Source organism: Stegodyphus dumicola, chromosome 5 (genome assembly GCF_044657685.1).
Source record: "Stegodyphus dumicola isolate Sdum_Otavi_A_Nest chromosome 5, ASM4465768v1".
Classification (NCBI taxonomy): domain Eukaryota; kingdom Metazoa; phylum Arthropoda; class Arachnida; order Araneae; family Eresidae; genus Stegodyphus; species Stegodyphus dumicola.
In genome coordinates, this window is record NC_140772.1 from 27,848,437 (window position 1) to 27,875,302 (window position 26,866).

Genomic DNA, 26,866 nt, shown 5'->3' on the forward strand with positions numbered 1-26,866 from the left:
TGCATCTCGGATATCTAGATTCTGGTATTTTTAGCATATTTACAAATCATGCAGGATAAATTGGTTATAAACTGCTGCACAAGAAGCAGATCTATCAATACGTCTGACCGCTACTCTCAAGTGCAGGTCAAGAACTATACGATACAAGATTTTCCTGAATCGTCAATGTCTGGCGAAATGGGCGCGAGAGTGCAGACTGACTTGCTCATTGGAGTATCGAATTACTTACTTCCAGCCACCCTGGAGCACCACGTGACCCCATTGCCTCTTTCTCCGTAGTCCCAATAATTGACGAAGAAGCAATACACCTGAAGACGCCCAAATAATGCAGAAAGATGACGAAATTTTGAAACAACGTATGGCCAAACGTCGGGCTTCCGCCGTGGACACTTTCGTTTAATCCTCAGGGATGGGAATTTGACTTTTTTTATGGATTCCGCCCACGACATTCGGCGCCAGTGTCCTGCAATTGCGGAAGTATTAAGTTACGAGCGAGTAGGTCATCTGGAACCCCCTCGGTGTTGCAAAACACGAAACACCTTCTTTTCTTTCTTTACTTCTGACAGTTCTATCAAGTGGTCTGCTATACCCAGGAAACCGACGATAACAAACATGTTCCAAGAATCACGTGGGATTAGGGTATGAATAATATGAAGTAACTGGGACTAAGCAAGATAAGACTTTATTATGCAATTCATTAACATAAATTAGCATCTTAAGCTTCCCAATTCTAACGTCTATCATGAAATGTCGTTACAGCTATTTTTTTTTTAACCTGCATTCTTATTTCAAACTATAAGAGATAGGTGGTGTTTCTAAAGATTCTGCTTTGTGTGACATATCTATAAACCTTGAAACATGAAACCCTGGAGGCACTGTGCTGCAATGCCATTTCCAGAGATCTCCAAATTTCCTTAAATTCGCTTTATAATGCAACCTTCAAGTTATTGAAGCATTTATGATTCTAATGTAAAATATATTAATATTTAATTTTGAGAGTTTAAATTTTACATTCTTTGGTTGATTTAATTTTGTAATTTTCTTCAGCTTTTATACTGAGAAAATATGAATAGATAGATAAAGCTTTTATTTATTTATCAAAGTCTTTTTAAATATGATGAAAATAAAATTAATAATTAAGTATTTTACGGTTATGTCTTCAAATGCGCCATATATTAACGGGAAACAAAATTAAATAATTATTAACTGATTAAGCATTGCTTGAACCTTTATTAAAGCTCTACAGAAGTCTTCAAGTAGATTAAGACAATTTCGATCAAATAAAATTTGACAAGAAAAATTATGCTGAAAATCACTAGGGGTGAATAATACATTTCGTACAAATTAAGTTACATTAATTCAATAAATTTTACTCATTGCTGGAAAACGTTTTCCTTAATAAAAGCTAAAAATTAAATACCAGGCGATTCAGTAAACTACCGGCAAACGTTCAAAAACAAAGTTCAACTTTAACAATCAGGGTAAATTTAAAAAACTTTTTGCAGTACTAGGTTCGATAGTTTTTGAACTACCTTCTAAAAATTATCGAAACTAATGCAGCAAAATTTTTTAAAAATTTAGGCTGATTCTTAATGTTGGACTTTTTTTATGTTATTCAGCGTGATATTTAAACTAAATTACCGGGAAACGTGTTTATAAACCCGGGTCTTGTAGCAAGGTGTATAATAGTATACTCTGAAATAAACCTAGTAATATATAGAGTCACACTTATCATACTGTTACGAAATGTCCAGGCGCGGTGAGATAGCTTTCCCGCAAAGCATGTTTAGGTTTGCCATAAAATAGCAAGGGAAGGCAAGGTTGCCACATTTGGTGAGAAATCGCCCATTTGGCGACGAAATTGGTGATATACCATGGACGGATGAAGAGCCTTCTGGAACGAATTCTTACCGGTTTAGCCCAGAATGTTCACGAACACAAGCCGAAAGCTATATAAACTCTGCTGGTCCAGAATGCGAGTTAGAGTGTGCCTCGTCTAGCGGGCTGATAGTCATTGAGCGAGTGTCTCGAAGTCTAGCGCCGAGTTTGTCGTCGAGTGCATCGAAGAGTCTCTTAGTGTATCGCGGTTAGTGCATCGTCGAGAGAGTCTGTTAAGCTCCGGGAACGACTGAACCGAAGAGTCGGGAGCTGTGCTCTGCGTGTCGTCGAGTGCATCGCGAGTTGTAGCGTGGACAGTCTCGAGAGTACGTGGAGTTCCGAGAACGACCGAGCAGAGTCGGGAGCTGTACTCTGGTGCTTTGCAGTGAAGCTGTCTCCACCGTTATTGCCTGACAGTGTGAAGGCTGTGTCGCTGATTGTTCCAGAGTGTTTATTGTAGATGTTCGACGACTGTAAAAGTGACTTTGGAGCTGTCCTGATTAATATTGGCTAAATAAAGTGTGTTTCGATACTTCATCAAGTGTCTTCGTTATTCATTCCAAATCTATAAACCCCGTACGAACGTGAAGGAAGAAAATAACGTAACAATTGGTGTCAGAAAAAAAAAACGCAACAATATATATACGTATCTTTAAAAGTTAATGCTATCGTTTTGACAAAAACAATTTTTTATTCAAAACAACAGCATAAAATCTTCAAAGACATATATATGATCGATCGATGTGTCACTGGGTTTTATTACTATATATATAAGGGAGTGGTAAAGCCGCTGAACACTGATAGTTCGGTCCGGGGTTCGAATTCCGGCAAAAGTGCTGTCTGAATGGGTGCTTTCGTGGTTTTTGCCCCATGTGTATAATTCGAAGATAGTCCTTGAGTTCTTTGCCACAATCAAATAAACGAAACCATACCAAAACCTATACTTATAAGAAATTCTCGCATTACTCCTTACGTACCGTCATGGTGTAAATGATAGCTTACCTCCAGCTAGTTGAAATATCCGAACCCCGGTAAGAGCATAGCACCTTTCTCATGCGCCCTCCTCCAAAAAAACTGAGAAAAAAATTAACAAATTTTTTGGTAATCCAATATCTTAAAAATTATCAAGACAAACTGCGTGAACATTTTAAGAACTGTCATAAAATGAATAAGGCATAAGCTTGTTTTGTTCTTCTTCAGCCTCATTTTCTATATACTATTTCATCAAAGAATTATAGAAATCTAATGAGATACATTCCGATGATCTCAGAGATCACGTGATTTATGTATAGCTTTTGTAACCAAACAATGCAGATGGCCTCAGATCACGTGTCTTATGTACAGCTAATGTAAACAAACAATGTCATTTTTCCTCTTCTTCTCCTGCGGAATGTATCTCATTGAAAGAAAAATGTATCTTAAAATTAATTTGTTGAAGCTAATATGAATGTGTTTTTTCTTACAGCTGTCACTGTCCGGTACCTAACAAAGCGCTACATTGGTGAATACAGTTCCAGTACAGGTAAGAGTAAAGTTTTCCTATGGTCTCTAGAAAGGCTTGTACTGAATTAGATATTAACGGAAACATGTGTATTCTTATTGATGCAATAAAACGAAATTATAGTTAACTCTCGATTAACCGGGCTCTATATTTATCATATCCTGTCTGGAGATTGAAAATTGAAATGCCAAATTTCTTTACTGCGTGAAAACGGAAAAATTACTGTCGTAAACTATTAACGCAAAAGAAAATTGTCTATAGAAAATGCAAAGCAGAAAAGAAAAGTATATGGGACAGCAGCAGTGACAGTAGATGATATCATATCAGGTTGTCCGGAAAATAATGCAGGTTTTTGCAATTATTTATCTTTCCTGTACATTTTTAGCAACAAAAATATTTTTGAATTACATTAGTTTATATATCATTTTGAAGCTCTAGTTTCGCTCTATATTTCTATAATAATCATTTTGTTCCGAAATTATTTTGAAAAATATTTACTAGGTGTTTTTGTTTAGATATCAAAACGGGATTTTCTGCAAATTTACTTTTATGAGTAGAAGCTAGGCCACAGAGCAGCACAAACGGTTCGAAATGTCAACGAAGTATGGGGTGAAAAAAGTGTTAATGAATCTACAGTTCAACGGTTATACCAAAAGTTTCGTCGTGGAGAATTTGACCTGGAAGATCAAGAGCATCGTGGACGCACTTCAGCTGTTGACGACGATGATTTGAAGACTTTAGTAGAATTTAAACGCGTGCATAACGGTTCGAGAGTTTGGCGTAAGCAAAACAACGATTTCTGATCACTTGAACCGTTATAGGAAAGTCAAAGAAGGTCGATAAGTGGGTGCCTCACGAATTGAGCGAAAATAAAAAAAATCGCCGTTTTGAAATATCGTCTGCTCTTCTTCTCCTCAACAAAAACGACCTTTTTTTTGATCGCATTGTTACGTGCGATGAAAAGTAGATTCTCTCCAACGAATGGCAACATTCAGATCAGTGGTTGGACTGCGGTCAGACACCACAACACTTTCCAAAGCCAAATGCACCAAATGCAATTTGCACCAAAAGAAAATTATGATGACTGTTTGGTGGTCTGAGGCCGGTCTCCTCCACCACAGCTTCCTCGATCTGGTCGAAACGATTACAACAGATAGTACTGTCAGCAAATCAACGAAATGCACCAAAAATTGCAACGCATGTGCTCGGCATTGGTCAACAGAAAGCGGCCAGTTCTTCTCTATGACGATACTCTGCCGGACATCGTGCAAGTGACCCTACAGAAATTGGACGAATAGGGATACGAGACTTTCCCTCTTCCTCCATATTCGCCTGACCTCTCGCCGACCGATTATCACCTTTTCAAACATCTGGATAACATTCTGCAGAAGAAATGCTTCAGAAACCGAGACGAGGTCAAAACCGCCTTTAACTTTATCGCGTCCAGAACTCCAGAATATTATTCTTACCGGTATAAATAAACTTATATCTCACTTATGTATTCTTTTCATCAATTAGCTATAAAGTTGCACATATTTTGCAGAAATTTAACTTTCGGGTTGTTTATTCTCCCATCAATAAAATTCCGAGTTCCATACTCAAGGACCCCATTCCGGATATGAATTCCTGGGGTATTTATAGGATTCCTTGCCAGTGTGGTTTAATTTACATTGGCCAAACTAAGAGAGCCTTAAAATTTCGCGTCAATGAATATGAGGCATATGTTAGAAAAAAGGAAACACAGAAGTCTTCTGTTGCTCAACGTTGTTGGTCCGAAAATCACACTTTCAATTTTTCTGCTGCCAAAATTATTCAAAAAAAAAAAAAAAAAAAAAAAAAAAAAACATCTTCCATTGGAGAACTGGATTTTCTAGAGGCATTTCACATTCATAAAAATCTTTCTGTTCTAGTTAACGATCCTAATTCCAATCCAACTTTGCCTTCGGCTTTTAAAGAAATTATGTTTTAGTTCTGGTTTCACCAAGAGATGGCGCCACTTGCTTATTATTGTCCAGGCTTTCTTATCTTATCTAATCATTATTTCCTATCTTGTTCATTTGCGGTTTTGCAGCTGAGGATGGTGGTTCGGTTAAACCATCGAAACTAGTCCTGTGAAAATTTTGTAAATATAACGCTGATTTTTGTTGTTTGAAAATCTAGAATTGTTGAATTAGTATTATTCGGCGTGTTATTGTGTCTTAACTTATATCTCATTGGCAAAAATGCATTAATTCGGCTGCTGCTTATTTTGAGTAATAAAATTGTTTTTGAGATGAGTTATGATACTATAAAGATATACGTTAAAAACCTGCATTATTTTCCGGACAACCTAATAGTAATTGATGGTAATTCTTCTCCGTAAGAATATTGTCCGTAATCTGAAATATACAAGCACTGTGCGGTGGAAAGCAACAAGTTCTAAACGACTTATTCACTTAAATTTGAACTTAATAATATTTTTCAGATTCTCTTGTAAATTTTGTTTGCTTTATGATATATATAATAATTTCTTCGTTTCTAGATGTTTATTCTTCAGTTACTTACCTGTATTCTTTTGATTTTGAATACTACTTTACTTTACTACCAAATGAAATTATTCTCCAAAAAACTGCTTGAAAATACAGCTAAGTTTCCTACAGTATTTTTCTGATAATTATAATTTTGATTATTCTTCTTTTCTGAGCTTTTCTAACTGCCTTCGGATTACTCATGACTGATTAACCATGGTCGTCGTCTTCGGTATTTGATTACAATTATTATCACAGATATAAGAAAGTAACATTGTGACATGCGTCATGGATAGGGAAATCAAGAAATCTACTAATGAAGATAATGCTTATTAATACTACTAGAAAGTCCGGCGGTCATACTAAATGACCGCTGTTCTAGATATTATAAATTGTAATTAAAATGATTTGTGCAAAGGTGTCTGCTAATTTAAACTGAATTACCCAGGGTAGGTGGCGAGGATGCCACTTTGCTTACTGCCCCCCCGGGGTTTCCTCCTTCTACTTGTTTAATTGTTTAAAGTATAGTGCAATGAAGGAAACCACTGGCGGTACATTTCTTAAGAGCCACCGCTAACTCAATAAATAAAGGTGATTTAAGTAATAAAATGTTAATTCACATGTCAAAGATCTCTTTGTACACAACATTTCTTGTGTAGATCTTTCCATCATTTCTAAGCTCGCCTTGCAGAGGACCATAAATTATTTTTAATTTTACGTTAGTTTACGTTTAATTTAGAGTTCTTTCACGAACTGTTGAACAGCAACATAAAGTTGACAGTGTCCAAAGGCAGGCTCAGGTAAAAAAATGCCAATATGCTTAAGCGTTTGACCCTGAGACTTATTAATGATCACAGCAAAGGCAAGTTTTACAGGAAATTGTCTACGTCTCAATTGAAACGGCATCCTGTGGCGTGGCAATTTCACCCCATTGGCTAGTACAGTTACGCAAGCAACCAATAAACTATCGGCGACAAACAGACACTTAAGCCGCATATATATATGGGGTGAAGTAACATTATCTCCTCCGAAACGGCTGGCTCCCGGGCTTAGCGAAGCACACCGTTGGATTCCGCAAGTCCGTGGCACGCCATTTTAACCATTCGCGTCTTTGTGGGACTTTAAGTAGCTGAGATATTAATTAAAAACTAGTTTTCCCGTACGTTTTCCCTACATTTTCCACTTTCTTTCTTGGGTTTTCCCTATTAGAGGGATTTGGCTACGTGCCAAATTCTTTTTTCTAGAATATCTACGGAACGGCGCCGAGTTGAAATTCGGGACGCGTATCCTCGGATTCCACAAAAATTCTCCGAATCCATCGATACCGTTCTCATCTTCGTACGACTTTAATCAGCCGAGATATTAATTAAAAACTGCGGAAACGTTAATTTCCGCGCTCATTTTTTTCGAGTGGCAACAATAAACCATCGGCGACACACACTTTAGCCGCTTATATATATAAAGAAGAAAATGTTCCTTTCTAAGACAACTATCTACCATTCCAGATCATGAAGACATAAATTAGACAGAAAATAATTCAGATCTCAGTCATGAATAAAAGTCGAATGATTTGAATACAGGAAATGAAAATAGTATAAAAAACATTTTCGGCCGGCAACTTTAATTTAATTGCCAAAGAAAAAGGTAGGAAAGGTTTTATTTTAGAGAGCACTTTAAGCATTAAAAAATATTAAGTGTTGATGTTGTGAGGTTTATATTATTTTTACTAATAATTATTTTAATTTGCTAGCCTTTTTTTTTTTTTTTTTTTTTTTATCATTTCTTGTTTCTATTCCGTTTCCTCGCCAGGATGTAATGAGTTAGAATGAACGAGAGTGTATTTAAACTGAAGGCGCGAAAAGGTTAGTCAGAGCGTATTTCGCTCCTGAATGCGCACGTTGTTGTTTCTACCAGCTATTTGAATTTTGAATATCGGCTTCCATTCTTGCTGCCGAAGTTTGATATAACGCCGGTGTAGGTTTCTGAGTCAACCTGCGAGGTTAAATTAATTTGTGTAGCTTTGGAATTCTATCTTATCTTTGAATATAGCTTAGTTGACTATTATCTTTAGTTTTATCGCCACGAGTGAACGGTGGATTTGTTAAGCACAAAGACTGTGCCACCTGTAAATAACTGAGTTCAATAAAAGGGCCTTTTACATCCTTCCTCTCTTGTAGTCATCTTCTAGTCTTAGCAATAAGTCGTTAACAGGCTTTCAAGTAGGCCTAGCAGCAGTGCATGCTAGCCAAAACTACTAAACATTGAAATGTTAAAGTAACTATTCATGAATTGCAGCTCAGAAATCAAATTCTTCAAAAGTAGCTGAAGACAAAAATGGCAAGAAAAAAAGATGCAAATTTTTAAGTGTAAAAGCTCGTTATATAAATATTTCGTAGAAATGAGAAAAATTTCGAAGACATCGGTATTGATATTAACGAACAATAATGTTCAGCTATAGAATCCTTCGATGTTATGTAAAAGATATGGTCAATAAATGAGCCACAAAACAGTTTTTAATCTATCATGGCTTTTAGTGCCATCTTTATCAATAAAATGCATAAAACGATTTAATATTATTTTATTTAATACTAGCAGCTACGCTGCCAGCCTTCGCCTGGCTTTTAAATGTACCGTAAAAATGCCTGAAGGGAACACCAAACGTTAAATTTAAAAACTGCGCAGAATTTTGCTCTGCAGAAAACTTCCGGGAAAAAAAAACACAAATTTTTAAAAAAATACACTCATGTCCATAAATTAAGGATAATGCAAGATCAGGCAAAGGAAGAGTTAGAAACAAAACAAATTTGACTTATCTGTAAAGCTTATTTATTAAACAAAAGGTAAAGAGCAAACAAAGATGCTATATGTTTGATATTGTTGCGTGCGTACGGATTCGTTACTAAATGAATGCACAAGTCCGATGAAAAATGAACAAAAATTTATTATTATCACAACAAAAATGCTTAAATTTTCTCAAATTATCATGCAGTATTACAATATCTCACAGTAGTTATCTTTTAACTACTCAAATGTCCATTAGAACGTAATTCAAAACAGCTAAAGAACGCTAATCCGCGAATTCGCTACAATCAACAAGAGCAGTTTTCTAAACAACAATAAATTAAGCAACTACTACAAACTGAGATGTTTTCCTCCTTTTATAAGATTTTAAAATCACGCGCTAGAATTTTCCAGCACTTTCTCGAAATCAAAAAGAGATATTTATTTATTTAACGCACGCGCTCTTGTATTTTTAATTTTTCCGGCTTAGCTTTCTTTTAATATTCGTCACGCGCTGGACTGCGCGAGAAATAAAACCATTTAATTTATAATTGAACTAACATTAGCTTTTTAAATACCAAATTCGTAACACTGCCCCCTTCCCAAGGACTGCACGTCCCGGGCAGTACAATCCCTGGACAGGAAGCTAAACTTACAATTGTGGCATAAACATTACATTACAATATCAAACAATATAAACAATAAATGCAATAACTAACTTAAACAAATCAAATGCTATCAAATACTAAATACAAAACAAATACTAAATACAAATCAAATACTAAATGCAAATCAAATACTAAATACAAATCAAATACTAAATGCGAATCAAATACTAAATACAAATCAAATCAAATACACATTTATAAACAAAAAGGACCATGGTCTGATACTATTTACAATTATTTACATTACGTACTATGGCCATAGTAATGAGCTAACCTGTCGTAATGAACGACTTTAGGTTTAGAGTTCGAAGACTTACGAATCCGAACCACGACGTCATTCAGCCTTTTTAGGACTGTATACGGGCCATCCCAAGGTGACTGTAATTTCGGACAAAGTCCTTTCCGTCGAGTCGGATTCCACAACCACACCTTGTCTCCTTCGTGGAACTGATGTTCAGTAGCTCTTGTGTCGTAGCGGGTCTTCATCTTCTCCGTCGCCAAGTTGACTCGCTCTCGTGTAAAGTTGTGCATCACTTCAAACCGGGCCTGGAGATCTTGAATATATCCCTCAGACGATGAAGGAGCATCCGGAGGGCGGCCAAACAATAGATCACAAGGCAGACGAAGGTCACGACCAAAGAGCATCTGTGATGGAGAATAGCCGGTAGTCTCGTGGACAGCACTGCGGTAAGCCAGTAAAAAGAGTGGTAATTTCTTGTCCCAGTCCTGTTGGTTTCTGGAAACCACTAATGAGAGGTTATTAAGGATGGTTCGATTGAACCTCTCTACCATGCCGTCCGAATGGGGATGCAATGGCGTCGTTTGAGTTTTGTCAATGCCGAGTAGTTTGCATAGTTCTTTGATTACTGCCGAGGCAAAATTCCTTCCCTGATCGGAATGTAACTGAAGAGGCACTCCGAACCTGGAAATCCAGTGCTGTATCATTACCTCAGTTACTGTGACAGCCTCTTGATCAGGAATAGGATAAGCTTCAGGCCACTTGGTGAAGTAATCAACGACAACGAGTATGTATTTGTTGCCATCAGCAGTTCGTGGCAGAGGTCCCAGGATGTCAAAGGCGATACGTTCAAAAGGCGCCCCTACGTTGTAACGTTGCAGCTTGCCTCGGCTGCGTCTCTTTGGTCCTTTCCGACCTGCACAGGCATCGCAAGATCGGCACCACTTTTGCACGTCATCCTTTGCATTATTCCAGTAAAAGCGCTCACGAACTCTCTGTAAGGTCTTCATTATTCCAAAGTGACCTCCCGTAGGGCTGTTATGTAGTTCTTTAAGGACATCAGGAATGCGGGATCTTGGAAGTATCAGTTGCCATCGGAGCGTCTTCCCATCATCCGATTCGAATTTCCGGTATAAGACGCCGTTTCGAATGTGAAGTGAATCCCAGAGTGCCCAATATTGTTTGGTTGTAGGACTACAGATAGAAATGTCCTGCCAGGTAGGTTTTCTGTTTGATGACTCCATTAAATCAATTATGGGTTTAATGTCGCGGTCTTCCAGCTGGTCTTTCCTGACTTCACTCCACGGTTCTCGATCAGCCGATGTTGATGTTGTAATTTGTCTTGCGACCGGAGTCAGCAGCTCGTATTTCGCTTCCACCCTGGAACAATATCGGCAGCTTTCTTGGCAAGGTCTTCTAGACAGGGCGTCGGCATTTCCGTGTGATGATCCCTTACGATGACGGATAGTGATGTCATATTCTTGGAGTCTCTGTATCCACCTGGCTATTTGACCCTCAGGATTCTTGAAATTTAAAAGCCAGGTCAATGATGCATGATCGGTGCGGAGCAGGAATTTTCTGCCGTATAGATAGTGATGGAACTGTTCTACAGCTTTGACTATGGCGAGCAACTCTTTCCTGGTGACACAATAATTCCTCTCCGGTTTAGACAGGCACTTGCTCCAGTATGCCACTACACGTTCTTGGCCGTCTATTTCTTGGGACAAAACAGCACCAACACTTTCATTACTCGCGTCGGTGTCGAGAATAAATGGTCGGTCAATCTGAGGATACGTCAGGATTGGAGCAGATGTTAAAGCCTCCTTTAAGTTGTTAAATGCATCCTCGCATTCTTTTGTCCACAAGAACTTTTGGTTGCTCTCTGTCAGCTTGTGTAGGGGTCTTGCGATGGAAGAAAAGTCCTTCACGAATTTCCTATAGTAGGTGCAAAGCCCTAGGAAGCTTCTCAGCTGATAGACATTTTCGGGACGTTTCCAGGATTTAACGGCTGATACCTTTTCAGGATCCGTGCGCACACCTTTTGCAGAGATGACATGTCCCAGGTAAGTCACTTCCTTTCGGAACAATTTGCATTTAGCGGGACTCAGCTTCAGATTGGCTTCTTTCAGTTTCTGAAGCACCTTCCTAAGATTTTCTAAATGTTCTTCAAAACTCTTTCCGACGATGATGATGTCGTCTAGGTATATGAGGCAGGCTTCGTAGGAAAGGCCTTTCAAAACAGTTTCCATAAGACGTTCGAATGTTGCCGGCGCATTACACAGTCCAAACGGCATCACCTTGAATTGCCAAAGCCCTTGTCCCATAGTAAATGCCGTCTTTTCTCGGTCTTCAGGCTGTATTTCTACCTGCCAATACCCACTCTTTAAATCAAGTGTTGAGAACCACTTGCTGCCAGAAAGAGTGTCTAGAATGTCGTCAATTCTAGGAAGAGGGTAACTGTCTTTCTTCGTAACCTCATTCAACCGGCGATAGTCGACGCAAAATCTTGTTGAGCCGTCTTTCTTTCTGACTAGGACGATGGGAGATGCCCATGGACTTACTGAAGGCTCGATGACATCGCTTTCTTCCATATCTTTTAACAGTGTTCGCACCTCTTCCTGTTTAGCAAACGGTAGACGTCTTGGATGTTGCTTGATCGGGGGATGATCGCCGGTATCTATTCTATGTTGTGTCAAACTAGTTCGACCCACGTCAGAAGACGAGCGGGAGAAAACAACTTGAAGATCTTTAATGACGCGATCGGCAGCATTCCTCTCTTTATCGTTTAATTGCGCATTCTGCAGTAACTCCGATGTAATTCTCTTTGAGGACACGGATTCTTGGATGTTACTCTTTCTTTCAACGGTGGTTACTGGAGTACATGCTGCAACCACTTCACCTTTCTTAATAATTCTCCCCTTCTCAGTTACATTGGCGACTCTCACCGGGATAACCGTTCTGGATAGGTCGACGAGTGTTGAGGCTACTAGTACTCCTTTTGGGCTATTACAGTTATTGGGATATTCTATGATGCCGTAGCGGAAATTTCTGTTTTCGGCTATGGATCCAGGAAGTAAAATTTCTGTTCTTGCCGGTATTGTGATATTGTCTTGTGCTATGATTTTATGGACAGATTTAACTTCATCATTGACTCCAAATAACGCTATGTCCTCAGATGTAGAATGCAATTCGTTATTTTTAAAGTCCAAGAAAAAATTGTATTTCCTTAGAAAGTCCAATCCGAGTATGCAAGAATCAGTGATCTCTGCTACATATGCCGTGTGATGGTAAGCGGCACTTCCAAACGTGATGTTAGCATTTACTTTTCCATCGATGTTGATCTTCTCACCGGACACAGTCTGTAGGGTAACGCAGGGCGGCGTCCAGATAAGTTTGCTTCCCAGTTGTTGAGCCAAATCTTTTCGGATGATGGTAACGTTGGCTCCTGTATCTATCGTCATATTGCAGGGAACTCCATTAATATGTCCTATTATGAAAAGTCCATTACTGCCGCCTTTCACTGCAGAAATCTGAAGCGCTTTAAACTAGGGCTTTTCATGATCTGGCAACCTCCGCCCCGCGAGATGGCCACTAATTAGTTTCCCTGCTGTTTGTTAGGAGCAGTCTTAGCATCCGTGCCCTGGGGTGTTCTGCAGTTTCGTCGGATGTGTCCTTCAGCACCGCAGTTCCAGCACTTTACGGTCGGTTTCTTGTCACAAATATTCTGTCTCAAGGCGTTCAGTTGTCTAGTTAAATCGTCAAGACGAGCAGTGACTTGATCCCCTGGCTCCTGGACTTGAGCAGCTCTGACTGGATGGCGGTCTCGACGGGTGGCTTGCAGGGCTGCCTCAAATTTCATGGCATACACTAAAGCGCTTTTCAGATCTTTAACATCCGCCATTCGCAGTGCTTTCTGTATTTCAGGGTCCCGAATGCCATCGATGAAATATTGCAGGGACAGGATTTACCTTGTTTCTGTCGGGCACTCCGAAAAGGCGTGATGTGACAGCCTTTCAACATCCGTGGCGAGCTCCTGAAGCGTTTCGGTGAGCTTCTGTTGACGCGATTTTAATTGGAGCCTGCTGTAGTCTTTTAAACATTTCTCGCCGAAGCGCAGCTCCAAAGGATAGAGCTTCGAAATCTAGCCTTTGATTTTCGGGAAGCGTCTGCAGGATATCCGCTGCGTCTGCTCTCAGAGAAGCGGCGAGATGACAGGCCTTAGCTTGGGAATCCCATCCATTCGCATCCGCAACGATAGAAAATTGTGTCCTATACACCTGCCAGGAGGTATTCCCATCATATGTAGATAGTTTCAGAACGGAACGAGCAGGCATCGATAAAAATTTGAAACTTTCAGAATTGTTTCCTACCGTCGCTATGCACTTCTTTAGGCTGTCAACTTCTTTGGCGACGGCAGCAGAAACCCTATCATCAATTTGTTGTTCGACGGCAGAAACTCTCTCTTCTATATGTTCTTTTACAGAAGAAATTCTTTCTTCTACTTGTTCTTTTACCGAAGAAACTCTTTCTTCTATTTGTCCAACTTTAGTTTCAACCGCGTTTATTCTGCCTTCCATAGCCTCAAATTTATTTTCTATTACGCAGGTAATTTCTCTTTTCATTTCGTCCTGACCTGCTTTCATCTCATTTTTAAGAGATTTCATCTCTTCCTTAACGGATTCCTGGCCCAATTTCATTTCTTCCTTAACGGAGTTGACGGCCCCTTCCATCTTTCCTTGGCTTGATTTCATCTCTTCTTTCATTTCTTCTTTAAACGAGGCAAAGGCTGTTATCAATTGCCTTAACTGCTCTTCCATCGCTCTTGTTATTGGCATTCAAACCCCACTCCTGACACCAAAAATTGTTGCGTGCGTACGGATTCGTTACTAAATGAATGCACAAGTCCGATGAAAAATGAACAAAAATTTATTATTATCACAACAAAAATGCTTAAATTTTCTCAAATTATCATGCAGTATTACAATATCTCACAGTAGTTATCTTTTAACTACTCAAATGTCCATTAGAACGTAATTCAAAACAGCTAAAGAATGCTAATCCGCGAATTCGCTACAATCAACAAGAGCAGTTTTCTAAACAACAATAAATTAAGCAACTACTACAAACTGAGATGTTTTCCTCCTTTTATAAGATTTTAAAATCACGCGCTAGAATTTTCCAGCACTTTCTCGAAATCAAAAAGAGATATTTATTTATTTAACGCACGCGCTCTTGTATTTTTAATTTTTCCGGCTTAGCTTTCTTTTAATATTCGTCACGCGCTGCACTGCGCGAGAAATAAAACCATTTAATTTATAATTGAACTAACATTAGCTTTTTAAATACCAAATTCGTAACAATATTATTAAAAAAATTAGCGATTTTTTCTCCCTGGAGCAAATTACATAAAAAAACTATTTACAAAAAACCAATATTACATGGTTGGTATGATTGTTAATACATTGTATGTCTCCCAGACTATCCAATACAGTCCGTACAACGCCTAGGCATGCTGAGTACCATATTATCGATCTGATCTTGAAGGTTATTACACCACTCAAAAAGCAATTCTCTTCGAAGTTCCGGTAGACATGTAGGAGGAGGTTGACGGGCTGCAACTCGTCGGCCAAGCATACCCCACACGTGCTCTACTGAATACAAGTCCGGTGAGAATGCTGGACAGTCCATACGGATGATATCCTCCGATTGAAGGCATTCGCTTACGATGCTTGCACGGTGAGGACGGGCGTTGTCATCCATAAACACAAATTGTGTGCTCATGGCGCCTCAAAACTAACTTACATGTTGTTCCAGAATGACGTGCCGATAGATTTGGCTTGCCATGGTTCCAATTCGAATATGCTGATCAGTTCTGGAACCCAGAATAATTCCACCCCAAACGAGCACTCCTGCACTACCGTAACGCTGACCTCCAAAGATGTTTTCTTGGTGGTAACGGGTACCTGGAGCTCTCCATATGAAAGTCCGGCGAGAATCAGACTGCAAGCTAAACCTGGAGTCGTCGGAAAACATCACACAAGCCCACTGTTGAGGTGTCCACAATGCATGCTATCTACTCCAGGCTAACCGCAGGCGACAGTGAGTTGCAGTAAGTGGAACGCATCTGACAGGTCTACGAGCATATAGACCAATCTACCCTAAGCGTCTGTACACGGTCAGCCTTGAAATTGTCGTACCAGTGGCTGAAGAGAGCTGACGAGACAGGTCTGAGGCTGTGCTCCGCCTGTTTCTTTTGGCAGTAACTGCCAAATACCGGTCCTCATTCGGCGTTGTAACTCTGGGGCGACCTGTGCTGTAACGTCTACTCACATTACCATCATCTTGGAATCGTTGCCAAAGCCTGGAGATGACACTCTGGGCAATTCCAAGTTCGTCTGATACTTCCAGTTAGGTACGCCCACATTCCAGACGGCCGATAATTCTACCACGTAAAAAATCATCCAAATGCGTCCTTTGTGTCATAACTATTCGGTTATTGCACTGAAATGCTTATAGAGTGTCTGCGAACAATTTTAATTCTTTGCCTGTATTCCTTATATATCACTCTCTTATACTCTCGTCATTGTAACGTACCATCGGTGTCATCTGGTTACTTCCTGAAATTTTCATATGATTCATGAAGATGTGTGTAGTGATTTTACAGGTGATATAATTATTTTAGAGTTCGATTTCCACGAAACTCCGAATTATCCTTAATTTGTGGACATGAGTGTATATTACACATAAAAAAATTAACCAACTTTCCGTTGGAGGGAAAAAAAAAAAACATGCAAAACTTTTCAATATCTTACAAACAGTGAAATAAGAGAACAACTTTATACAAAAAGATCAAGAAAAATGTATTATATATATATATATAAATGACATTGAAATATGCCAATCTTAAAAACAGTGACATAGAAATACGATGTAAAATTGTTGCCAAACCCATATTTCTAAAAGAATGAAACTATTCAAAATGATGCGATTTCATCAAAAATCTATCAACAACAATAAGACTGTTGCCAAAATCGCATTTTTAAAGATGTGAGATGTGATAAGTGTACTCGAAAGCTTCATTTAAAATTTTTTTTAAAAATACAAAATATTATCATTTTTCTAAAATTCTTTTTGTAAAAGCAGTCGCAAGCATGAAAGTTTAACGTGTCCAAAAATCAAAGAAAAATAAACTGTACATTTTAAAAAATAAACCTTTTTAGAAAAAATCCCGTTGAAAAGGTGTTAAGCTCACTTTGTTAAATAAATTCGTATTGAATCGATTTATTGAAACACGAAATTTATTTTAAGTTCGTAAAATAGCTAAGTGCCTACGTTTCATGACGATGTGAAAATGGAGTGTGTAGAGTAAAATCTCTCTTTCCTATAGCCATTATGTCTCAAAATGACGCGATTTCGTCACAAAACATAAAATTAAAAAAAAAATTCGAATTCGAATTTCGAAAAAATCGCTTCGAGGTGCACTGGCTCTTGTCTAGATGCACCTACGTACCAAATTTCGTAGCCGTGGGTCTATTAGCATACGCGCAGCGCAACGAAAGACACACACACAGACAGACTCTTTCTTTTATTATATGTAGAGATTTCAATATCCCCCTTTTCCAATTAGCTGAAGAATTTAACGTATTAAATTCTGAAAATTTCATGAACAGATCACGACTGTATCTTATGTGTAAATTCTCGATTCTAATAATAAACAAATTGGTTACATATGTTCTAAAAGCTATCAATAAGCTTTCAGAAATAGTATTACTCTATTTAGCCTAGAAATTTAATCATTTTGAAGTATTGCAACAGAAATCAAGATTTTCCAATAAGGAAAAAGACCTTTTTACACAGCATACCGTATTTATGCGAGTCTAATGCGCCATCGAATCTAATGCGCATCCCCATTTTAAAACTTTAAATAATAAAAAAATTGTTTGTCGGCGAATGTAATGCGCATCAATGATATGAGGAATTTATTGAATCTTATTTTATACAACAGTGGATTTGTATATAAACTATCAATTAATGGTATGATAATTTTATTTAAATTTAGATACCATATTTTATACAACAATGGATTTATACATAAAGTAGTAGAACATAGAATTAACCTATTAGTGGGCAATTGTTATGTGAAACAATCACTGTTAATTACCACTACCGTATATACGGTACCTATCGTAAAATATGAACATGAAATAAATCGTAACATTTCTATCTAGCTAACAGTTTCTACAATTAGTGATTAATAGTAAACGTCTTTATTCAGTGTTTTCATCACTGGAATCCTCGCAGCTCTTTTCGTCAGACGCAGATTCATTTCTTCTTTCCTCATCATCATCATCGTCATCCTCGGCGTTCTAGAGCTCGTCATCTTCACTGCCATTCAATGAATTTGAAATGCAGCATTTCTTGAAAGATTTCACAATATTTGGTGCTTCGATGCTTTTCCAGGCAACAGAAACTCAGTGCAACAATGTGCGGTGCAGCACGCTTAATTTTTCCTGTCGGGGTCAATTCGCGGTCATCGGCGAACTTTGCACTCGAATCTAATGCGCACCCCAATTTTGAATACTACATTTGGCCAAAAACGATGCGCATTAGATTCGCGTAAATACGGTATTTCAAAATGAATATATGACCAAATTTCATTTTAATGATCAATCAGAGACCAACGAATTTCATTCAAGAAATGAATCAAATAAAACAACCTTTTAAAATACCCAAATTTCGGCTCCATGCCACTTTTTAGCTACAACAGTAATGTTAAAAATAAAATGAAATTTTAATTTTCATACGGCCCTTCTGAACAGAAAGCTGTATTTTATCCTACTAATTAAATACTATTTCAATTCCTGAACGCAAACTTCATTACTCCGATAGCATTTCATTTTCTTTTTTACGAGTATGAAGGACAAAAATAACCAGGTAAATCAAACGGTTCTTACTGCGCTTTAATTATTAGATGCTGAGCTATAATAATGCCAAGAATACTGTTATTACACTCTCTGTATTTCCTCCTTGACTTCGTTTTATCATAATCACAATTTTATTGATCAGAAAATTTGTAAATGAATTACGCGAGAAGCTTATAAGAGTCTCTCAACTCTGATGATTGCAATTATTTTAGTCTAGCATTAATAACTATAGCTTTGAATGCTATAAACTATAATTATCATATACATGAGCCCGCCATGAAAGAGGACAACAATAAGCTTTTGATTAATATGATTTCTGACGTAGAAAAAAATTATGATTTCCTGTGATGTTCCAACTTTCGTGATCGGTCCGCCTACCTGTCGACCTTTGTTTCATCCTATAGTGGCTTTTAATACATCGTAGAAAATTAGCCTGCCAGTCAAATAATAAGTTACAGTTTCCATATTTCATAGTTTATATTGTATGGTGAAGTAAAGAAGAGATATTGTTGACTTCCAGTGGTAATTACCCAGAAGCCTCAAAATAATATTAATTTGAGTAGTAACTTTATTGCAGAAAGAGCATAGACGTAGTAATACTAACAGATGAAGCATGTTAATCTCCCCAAGCATATATTTTTGATTCCAAAAACAGTTTATGGCATCAGCCGTGGGAGTGGCAAGAAGTACTATGACACATGCTTAATCTGCAATTTATATAGCACTGAAGATTCATCATTTTGAATTATTTATTGCACATGAAACAATGAAATTTTTTTATGATTTTGATAGTTTCCTTCATGTTGAAGTCCTGCGCTGATTACAGTTATACCCACCATTTTTTAAAATAAAACGGAATAAATTTTCTTGAGTAATTACCATGAGCAAGGGTTGTAGAGTCATTAGGTAGTCATTAGGCATTAAAGATCCTAATTCCAATCCAAATTTGCCTTCGGCCTTTAAAGAAATTATGTTTTAGTTCTAGTTTTACCAACAGATGGCGCCACTTGCTTATTCTTGTCCAGTCTTTTTTATCTTATCTAATCATTATTTCCTAGCTTGTTCATTTGCGGTTTTGCAGCTGAGGATGGTGGTTCGGCAAAACCATCGAAACTAGTCCTGTGAAAATTTTGTAAATATAACGCTGATTTTGTTGTTTGACTTTTGAATTAGTCATTAGGTCGTTTGAAGCAGGAGCCAAGAAAAATGAGCAATGCCCTCACCGGAAGCCGAGTCTCCTACAGTTGCGCCACGAAGGTATGCAGAAAGGAGAGAGAGAGAGAAAATACATCTCCCTTTTAAAGGGCGATTGGGGATTAAGGGACACAATCGCCAAATCCTGGTGTTGAAGAATCGTCATCCACCACCTTTTTAGTTCGGGCGCCTCTGTAGAGTCATTAGGTTGTTTGAAGCAGGACAAACGAAAAATGAGCAATGCACTGCCAGGAACTCGAACCTGGACCTCTCCAACACGCACCGAGTGTGCTACCGTTACACCACGAAGGGCATGCAGAAAGGAGGGAGAAGATACCTTATAGGATTTCATTAGTGACTGCTCGAAAATTTTATGATAATTAGTAATGATATTTCACAATTTTTTTCTCTCTTTCTGAGTCTAATATTAAATATTAAATATTTTGCCGCCCAGTCGGTATAGTGGTTAGGGAAGCCTGACTGCGATACCAAAGGGCCTGGGTTCGAATCCCGGAGAAGGCATGGTTGTAACTGTCCGTCCCTTCATAAGAGACGATAGTGGCCACCTATTAGGTGCCTCCGTAATAAAGAGACCCCCACATCTGGCCTTGTATAGATTAATGGACTGGGTTACACTGTAACTGTTCACAATCTGCCATTAGGGGGAAAAAATATTAAATATTGTGGCTCTAGTGCAGAATTGGGTGCCCCTTCGATTAGCGACAATTTTTTGTAAAATTTTGGCGATGAAATCTTATTTTTGGTTACCATGATAGTGTAACTTTGCTTTAGCCTCCTGAATTTTTTAAAATAAAAATAGATTGATGTGTACATGGACAAATTTAAACAGTGCGCAATGCCTAGTTTGTGCAATTCTGGGATGTTTTTTTAAGTGAAAACAGATCGATGTGTACATGGACACAGAGTTTATGCAATTCTTTGACTTTTTATTTTGGTTTTGTGTAGCGGCCATCTTGAAATTATGTCTTCCTGGCGCCGATCTTGGCGTCAAAAAAGAATCGCCAAAAAGCAAGGGGCACCCAATTGTAAACTTTTACCAATATTGTATATATTATGACAGATGCATTAAAATTTGAAATAAATGTGCACATGTAGAATTAGTAAATTGAGATAAGTTGACCTTCTGATTATCTACTTACCAGTTTCAACGTTCGGTAGAACTGCTCTATTTTGGTGCATTTTCGAGTATACACCATGGAATTAAGTAGTAGAGTTAAGTTTTCTCCTTACCTTCAAAGTATAAACGCGATAGCGGCCAACCCCCCCCCCCCCGTGCACATACGTTCAGTGCAAGTATATGGTACGCATACGTTAGATGTTACCACATGTTACGTGGATTTGCAGGCTTTATATTTAACTAAACAGTATTTACGAAGTGTAAAAGTATAAATATTGACCATACAGAATTTTATTTTTCTGCATACAATTTCTTTTCTCTTATAAAATGCTTCTTTTTTCACTGCTTATAAAAACATAAAGTTAGCCAACTTATCAGGCATCTTATTATAAAGTGCGTAATTTAATATAATGTTAGGCAACTTATTATAAAGTTAGCCAAACAAACCTTTCTCGCCAATTCGTAAAGCCGCCTATGAGTTGAAAACTTTTCATGGGAAAGAGAGTGATAAGCAGTAACACAATTATCTGAACAATTACAATCATCATACCAAAAATGGCAAAGATATCACAAATCATCTGAAATTTTGCTTAAAATTATTTTATACTTTAACACACGTTATATGCTGGAATACGATGATTTATATGTCAAGCACAGTTTAAATTTTCTTATTCAGAAATTATTAAATTATTATTATTGACTCTCTTTCCCACGTTGTGGTATTTTTTATGGTTTATAAAAAACATTAAGGTGTCACTGATGCTCATATTACAAACAGCAATGCAAATTTTGAATACAAAAATAACAATTACGATAATTGTCATTGCGATCTCATGGCTGTTGTCATCTTTCTGGCTGGAATCGGGTTTTATTGCACGAGCAGCGATCTATTCTTATTACTTTTTTTTAAACTTTTACACTGCTAAGAAGGACTACTGACCGGGAACAAGCCCTTGCAGTATGATGTCCATAACGGCATTTATTAAGTCTAAATTAAAAAAAAAAAAAAGAAGATTACAGAGTCACATCTAGATAGGGAATACAAAGGACTACCTTGTTGAATACATATGACATTCTTGATTGCATAGATTTAAAAAAAAAAATACTTAGAAGTACAAAGCTGTATTGATACAAAACTGGTAAGGGTAAAACAAAAACAGTAAAATTTAAGACTAACAACAATGGAATTTCAAGCCTCCAGTTATACATCACATTGACTTACTATTATACACTTACTACAAGTCCACACATTACTAAAAAAACATATTATGCAATATATTACTATAATACTGAACAACACACTGACATAATAAAGCTGATACTACAAATAAAACACAACATGTACACTGCTCGTATAGACAATTCTGTACATGATGCTGTACTGTAACGCTAAAACTAATCAAAAGAACACTAGACAATAACCTTTGGAAACAGTCACAGTGATAATTAGGAAGATAATATATTGTAGCAGAGTTAGAATACGAGTCATTTCAAAAAATTAAATCCAGCAAAACATTTCAATACATATTTACAAAGTTCTACAACCAAGAAAGTCTGGTTCAATACTACTAGTATACATCACACTTACTTATCATTATACAGCCCTAAACTATTATTTTCTGTTAATGTTACCACATTAACAGAAAATAAATTATACAAGATACTTAATGGAATACTGTACATACACTGAAATAAAATGGCGAATACTACAAAATAACAATCAATATACAATGTGCTTACCATAAAGTTGGTTCTGCGGCCACGAATATTTGTTAGAAACTGTTACATTTTGCACAATACTAGAAACTGTTACAAAACATTTGCACACAATATTTCATGGTACTAGCCGAGAGCTCTATAAATGTATTTACTATTATACCGCAAACTTAATTATTTGAAAACATAACACAACGCACTTATTACTTAACAGGTCAATACACTAAGACATTATGTAAATTGAAATACACAGAATACAATACAAAAATTAAGTAAACACAATAAAATTTAAAGATTAATAATGAATAGAAGCGACACTGAAGTACAAATTGACAGACATTGATTGTGGTAATCTGCATCTAGGAGGTAACATGTTCCAGCAAAGTTATTCATGTTCTATTCTTATTACTATATGGGATATATCTATGGGAAAAAAGCTGTAAATTTCGAGGAACAAGCTGCAGAATACAAAGTAACAATTCACGAAACTTTCGCGGCTCTCGATTTACTCAGAGCAACTAAATCCTGACTCACTTAAAGCACGATAAAAGGCATCAGTGATAAAGAACAACATGAAGAGCAACATTCTTTTGCTTGGGGGTTTTTCTTCATCTACTCTCGCAAACCCGTCGAACATCATTTTATGTGCTCAACGAGTATATTTGTAGAATTAATCATTTATTTATAAGCTATATAAATTAGCGTAGATAGCCACAAATAAAATATACGAACAATTTATACCGAAAGAAATTTGAACGTATCTTCATTTTGCTAACAACCATTATATTGAAATAAACAACATGGTAGTAGAGAGGAAGGCAAGATTTATTTCATTCATCCCATTAAGACCAATTCCTAACTTAATGAATGCTTCAAACTGAACATCATAGATTGGAAACGTATTCATATAAATGATACCTAGACTGACTGATAATTAGTATTCTGTCTGGTAATGTGTTGCTGTAAACTTACCAACATTCATTAAACTCCAGATTTTCTTATAATATGTCGCCGCTTGAAGGCTAAATTAGAAAAGAAAAAAACATAAGAATGGTTTTTCCTCCATAGTTCACTAACCTCGGAAACAGTCTGTTTAAAATATATATTTAGTATATTCCGGATTTCTTTCTTAACGACACAGAGAGTGGTCCAGAATTTCTGCACCGAACAACGAGCTTACATCTATTGGTACAGTGAGCCCATTTGCTTACTCAAATTCCAGTACTCCTTTAACTATTTCAAGACAACCGTACCGTTTTTTATGAGTAACATACGGGTCGATCGACCGCAGGTTGGAAAGACCATTGAACATTAATAGTTTGACCCAGGTCCTGGTGAACAAGCTAGTTGTATAAGAGTTTTAATTTTGTCCCCCATACATTATGTAGTACGTGAATACGAACTAGTTTTTTTTTTCCCATACGTAATGTAGTACGTGAATACAAACAAGTTTTTAAAATGTTACCTTCAAAGACATTCTTTCCCTTAGGCAGATAGTATGCTTAATAGTGCCATATAGTGTTGCGAGGCCCCAACTTGTCAGTAACAGTGGTAGTGACTGCTATGAACTTAAATTACACAAACTCGTAAGAAGGGTTTAAATCCCTTTTTATTCCACTTTAGAAATAACAGCTGCGTTCACTTGACGCTCACAAACTACGCCGACCCGGCGGTTTAACAAAACAGAAATGTGAAACTAAAAATAAATGACAGGATGAATAAATAACGAGATCGCTACCTACGAGGGCTCTAAAATCGTAACTAACTTAACCGCGTTCTAAGATACAACTGAGATTCAGCAAGCTTACTGATTAAGCAGTTGAAGATTCAACGAACTGTTGAAATAGGCACACAGGCCGAAACGCGTGATTCTTAAATTTCTACTTAGCAACCTTCCCGCTCGCGATTCAAGAAGCACACATACAATCTCGTTTCCCTTCTATTTAAACTCAACTTACTTCTGCTAAAATTTGAATATACTGCGCGTTCTACTACAATTTACATACTCTGACAAATTACATAAATTACATGACAAATTACATGACTCTACAAATTACATACTCTGGCATTGGCAATTCTAGGGGAAAGTAAAGGCTTGACAGAAAAGATAGCTTAAAATAAATGTTAGTTAAAATAAATATAAACCCTACAGCCATAATCCAAATAATCTCCTCCGTAAACAGTAATGCACATAATACATAAAATCTTACAGTGTTTAAAAAATGTATGAGTTAAAAAATTCATCCAAGTATAATTCTAAATAAGATCGTTCAAACTCTGACTCTTACATTAAAGCACTCAAAGAATTCATGAGGTCTGATGTAGGAAACGATTATCATAAACTCATAAATGTACTAGCTATGTACGTTATATTTGTTGCCATTTATATAATGTAATTCTGTTATATTATTACATCATGGTATTATTATTTGCATCTGTCATGGTATTGCATCTCTGTTTAATTACGTATTATGAGTAGTACGTACTTGAGTACAATATACATATACAAATACATTATAATCAAGATATACGTCTATGTTATGCAGCTCTGTTTTATTTATGATTTACAATGTAATATTTATGATTGAAAACAGCAGAACTAATTATACAGAAGATCAAGTTTTTGGAATTCGTTCCGACTGCTAAGAACCTCATAAAGTCGAAGTTCGTAAGTGAAAAAAAAAAAAAGGTATTAAAGGATGCAGTTTGCAGCAATTGGTACTTTTCCGTTTGGCCGGCGCAAATCTTGCCAAGCAGACTTTATTGGCGACAACATACAGTATAAACATAAAAAATATTTTAAAAAAATGTTAGTTCTAAGAATTCTTTTTTGAAGTTCAATGTTTTTTCCTTGCTTTCTTTTAAAAAATAAACATTTTAATATCGCTTAAAATTTTTATAAAAAGCCAATAAATAAAGACAATAAATTTGTAAAAAGACATTAATTTAAGAATTTACTATGCTTTCATGGTTCAACATCCTGATTCGCGGGTTCATATCACGTGACCCCAAGCGATCTCATCTCACGTAAACTACTCTACAAAAATCTAATGCTTTCAGTAATTATCTACATTAATTTCAAGTTAAATCTTAATTTGGAACGCAAGTTTAAATGCAAGAAATATTTCAATTCGTACGAATAGCTTACTCAGAAATTATGTAAAACCGCAGTGCTTTATTTCGCTAATGCATTCTCATTAGAATTGATGAATTTAACCCTTGACTTTACCTTTTCTATATTTTCGGCTTCGGGTAAGCGCTGTGATTGCATCCTGATTGACTTAATTACCGAAAATGGCCTTAGACATAAAACTGAACTATCTGATAAAAATTCTATGTAATTTTATGCCACTATTGAAGAAACAATCAATCTGATAAGAAAAAGCTGCGACTTGTTTTGAAAATGAGGCGTAAAAGGTTACCAGCGAGAATATTCCGTTTGGCATCGGTTGTACCATTATTGGCGACTTTATCGCTTGCGCCGGCAAAACGGAAAAGTACCCAGCAATTTAAGCAATTTCACTCTATTTCACTTCAGCATACATTTATTTTTAAATACTCGTATTTTTCCATATCATTGACAGACAAATATATTATTAGAAATTTTGTACATAGGATAGGTGATTTTAGTGCAATTATGTGTGATATTATTATTATTTTTCTGAGTAATATAACGCGAAAAAAATTTAAGAGACAAACTATGCTGGAAAAGTAAAAATACAGGGGCAAGTCTGTTTAACATTGAGTAAGTGTGTATCTCGGTAATTCGGCGAGAAATCGCCAAAAGTCACCAAACTTGGCAAGCATGTGGCGACATTTTGATAGGATACCGTATCAACTTAATAGGAATCGTAATTGAATAAATGTAATGGATCAATATATTATTCGTACCCGTCATTCGACCCTCATATTGCCTTCCAGTAGTTTCGAGAAGCAGAAAATACTAGAAGTATCTCAGAGGTTGGTGAAAACTATATAAGGAAACTGGAGAGAGCGTCTGCTCTCAGTTGTTGCTGTGAACTGTTAGCTCGGCGTGAGTTCGGAGTACTGAGATATCTCCGGGTAGCTTTCTCTTTAGCTGTGCTTTGCATCGCGTTGTGTTTAACATTCATAGTAGTTTGAAATGTAATTAATGATTATACTCTGTGATATTGTGAAGAGCTGTACGACTATCTTGGCGGAAAATTCCAGAACTTTGAAGTATATCTTCGATAAATAAATTTTATTAACCTATCGTCGAACCTGTGTGCATTCATTCTCTTATGCACGCGACAATGTTTTCTTTTTTTTTTTTTTACTAGGGAAAGGTAGTAAATCAAAA

The 26,866-nt window shown here is 36.9% G+C and overlaps 1 protein-coding gene across 2 annotated transcripts in view; it reads left to right on the top strand.

The window, feature by feature from the left end:
- The window catches only part of LOC118182112 (ras-related and estrogen-regulated growth inhibitor-like protein A), a 246,321-nt gene that overhangs the window by 172,422 nt on the left and 47,033 nt on the right, over window positions 1-26,866 (top strand). For both annotated transcript variants that reach the window (XM_035351403.2, XM_085816512.1), the window contains exon 2: window positions 3,344-3,400. In XM_035351403.2, the coding sequence (XP_035207294.1) occupies window positions 3,344-3,400 (57 nt within the window). The remainder of the gene's footprint in view (window positions 1-3,343; window positions 3,401-26,866) is intronic.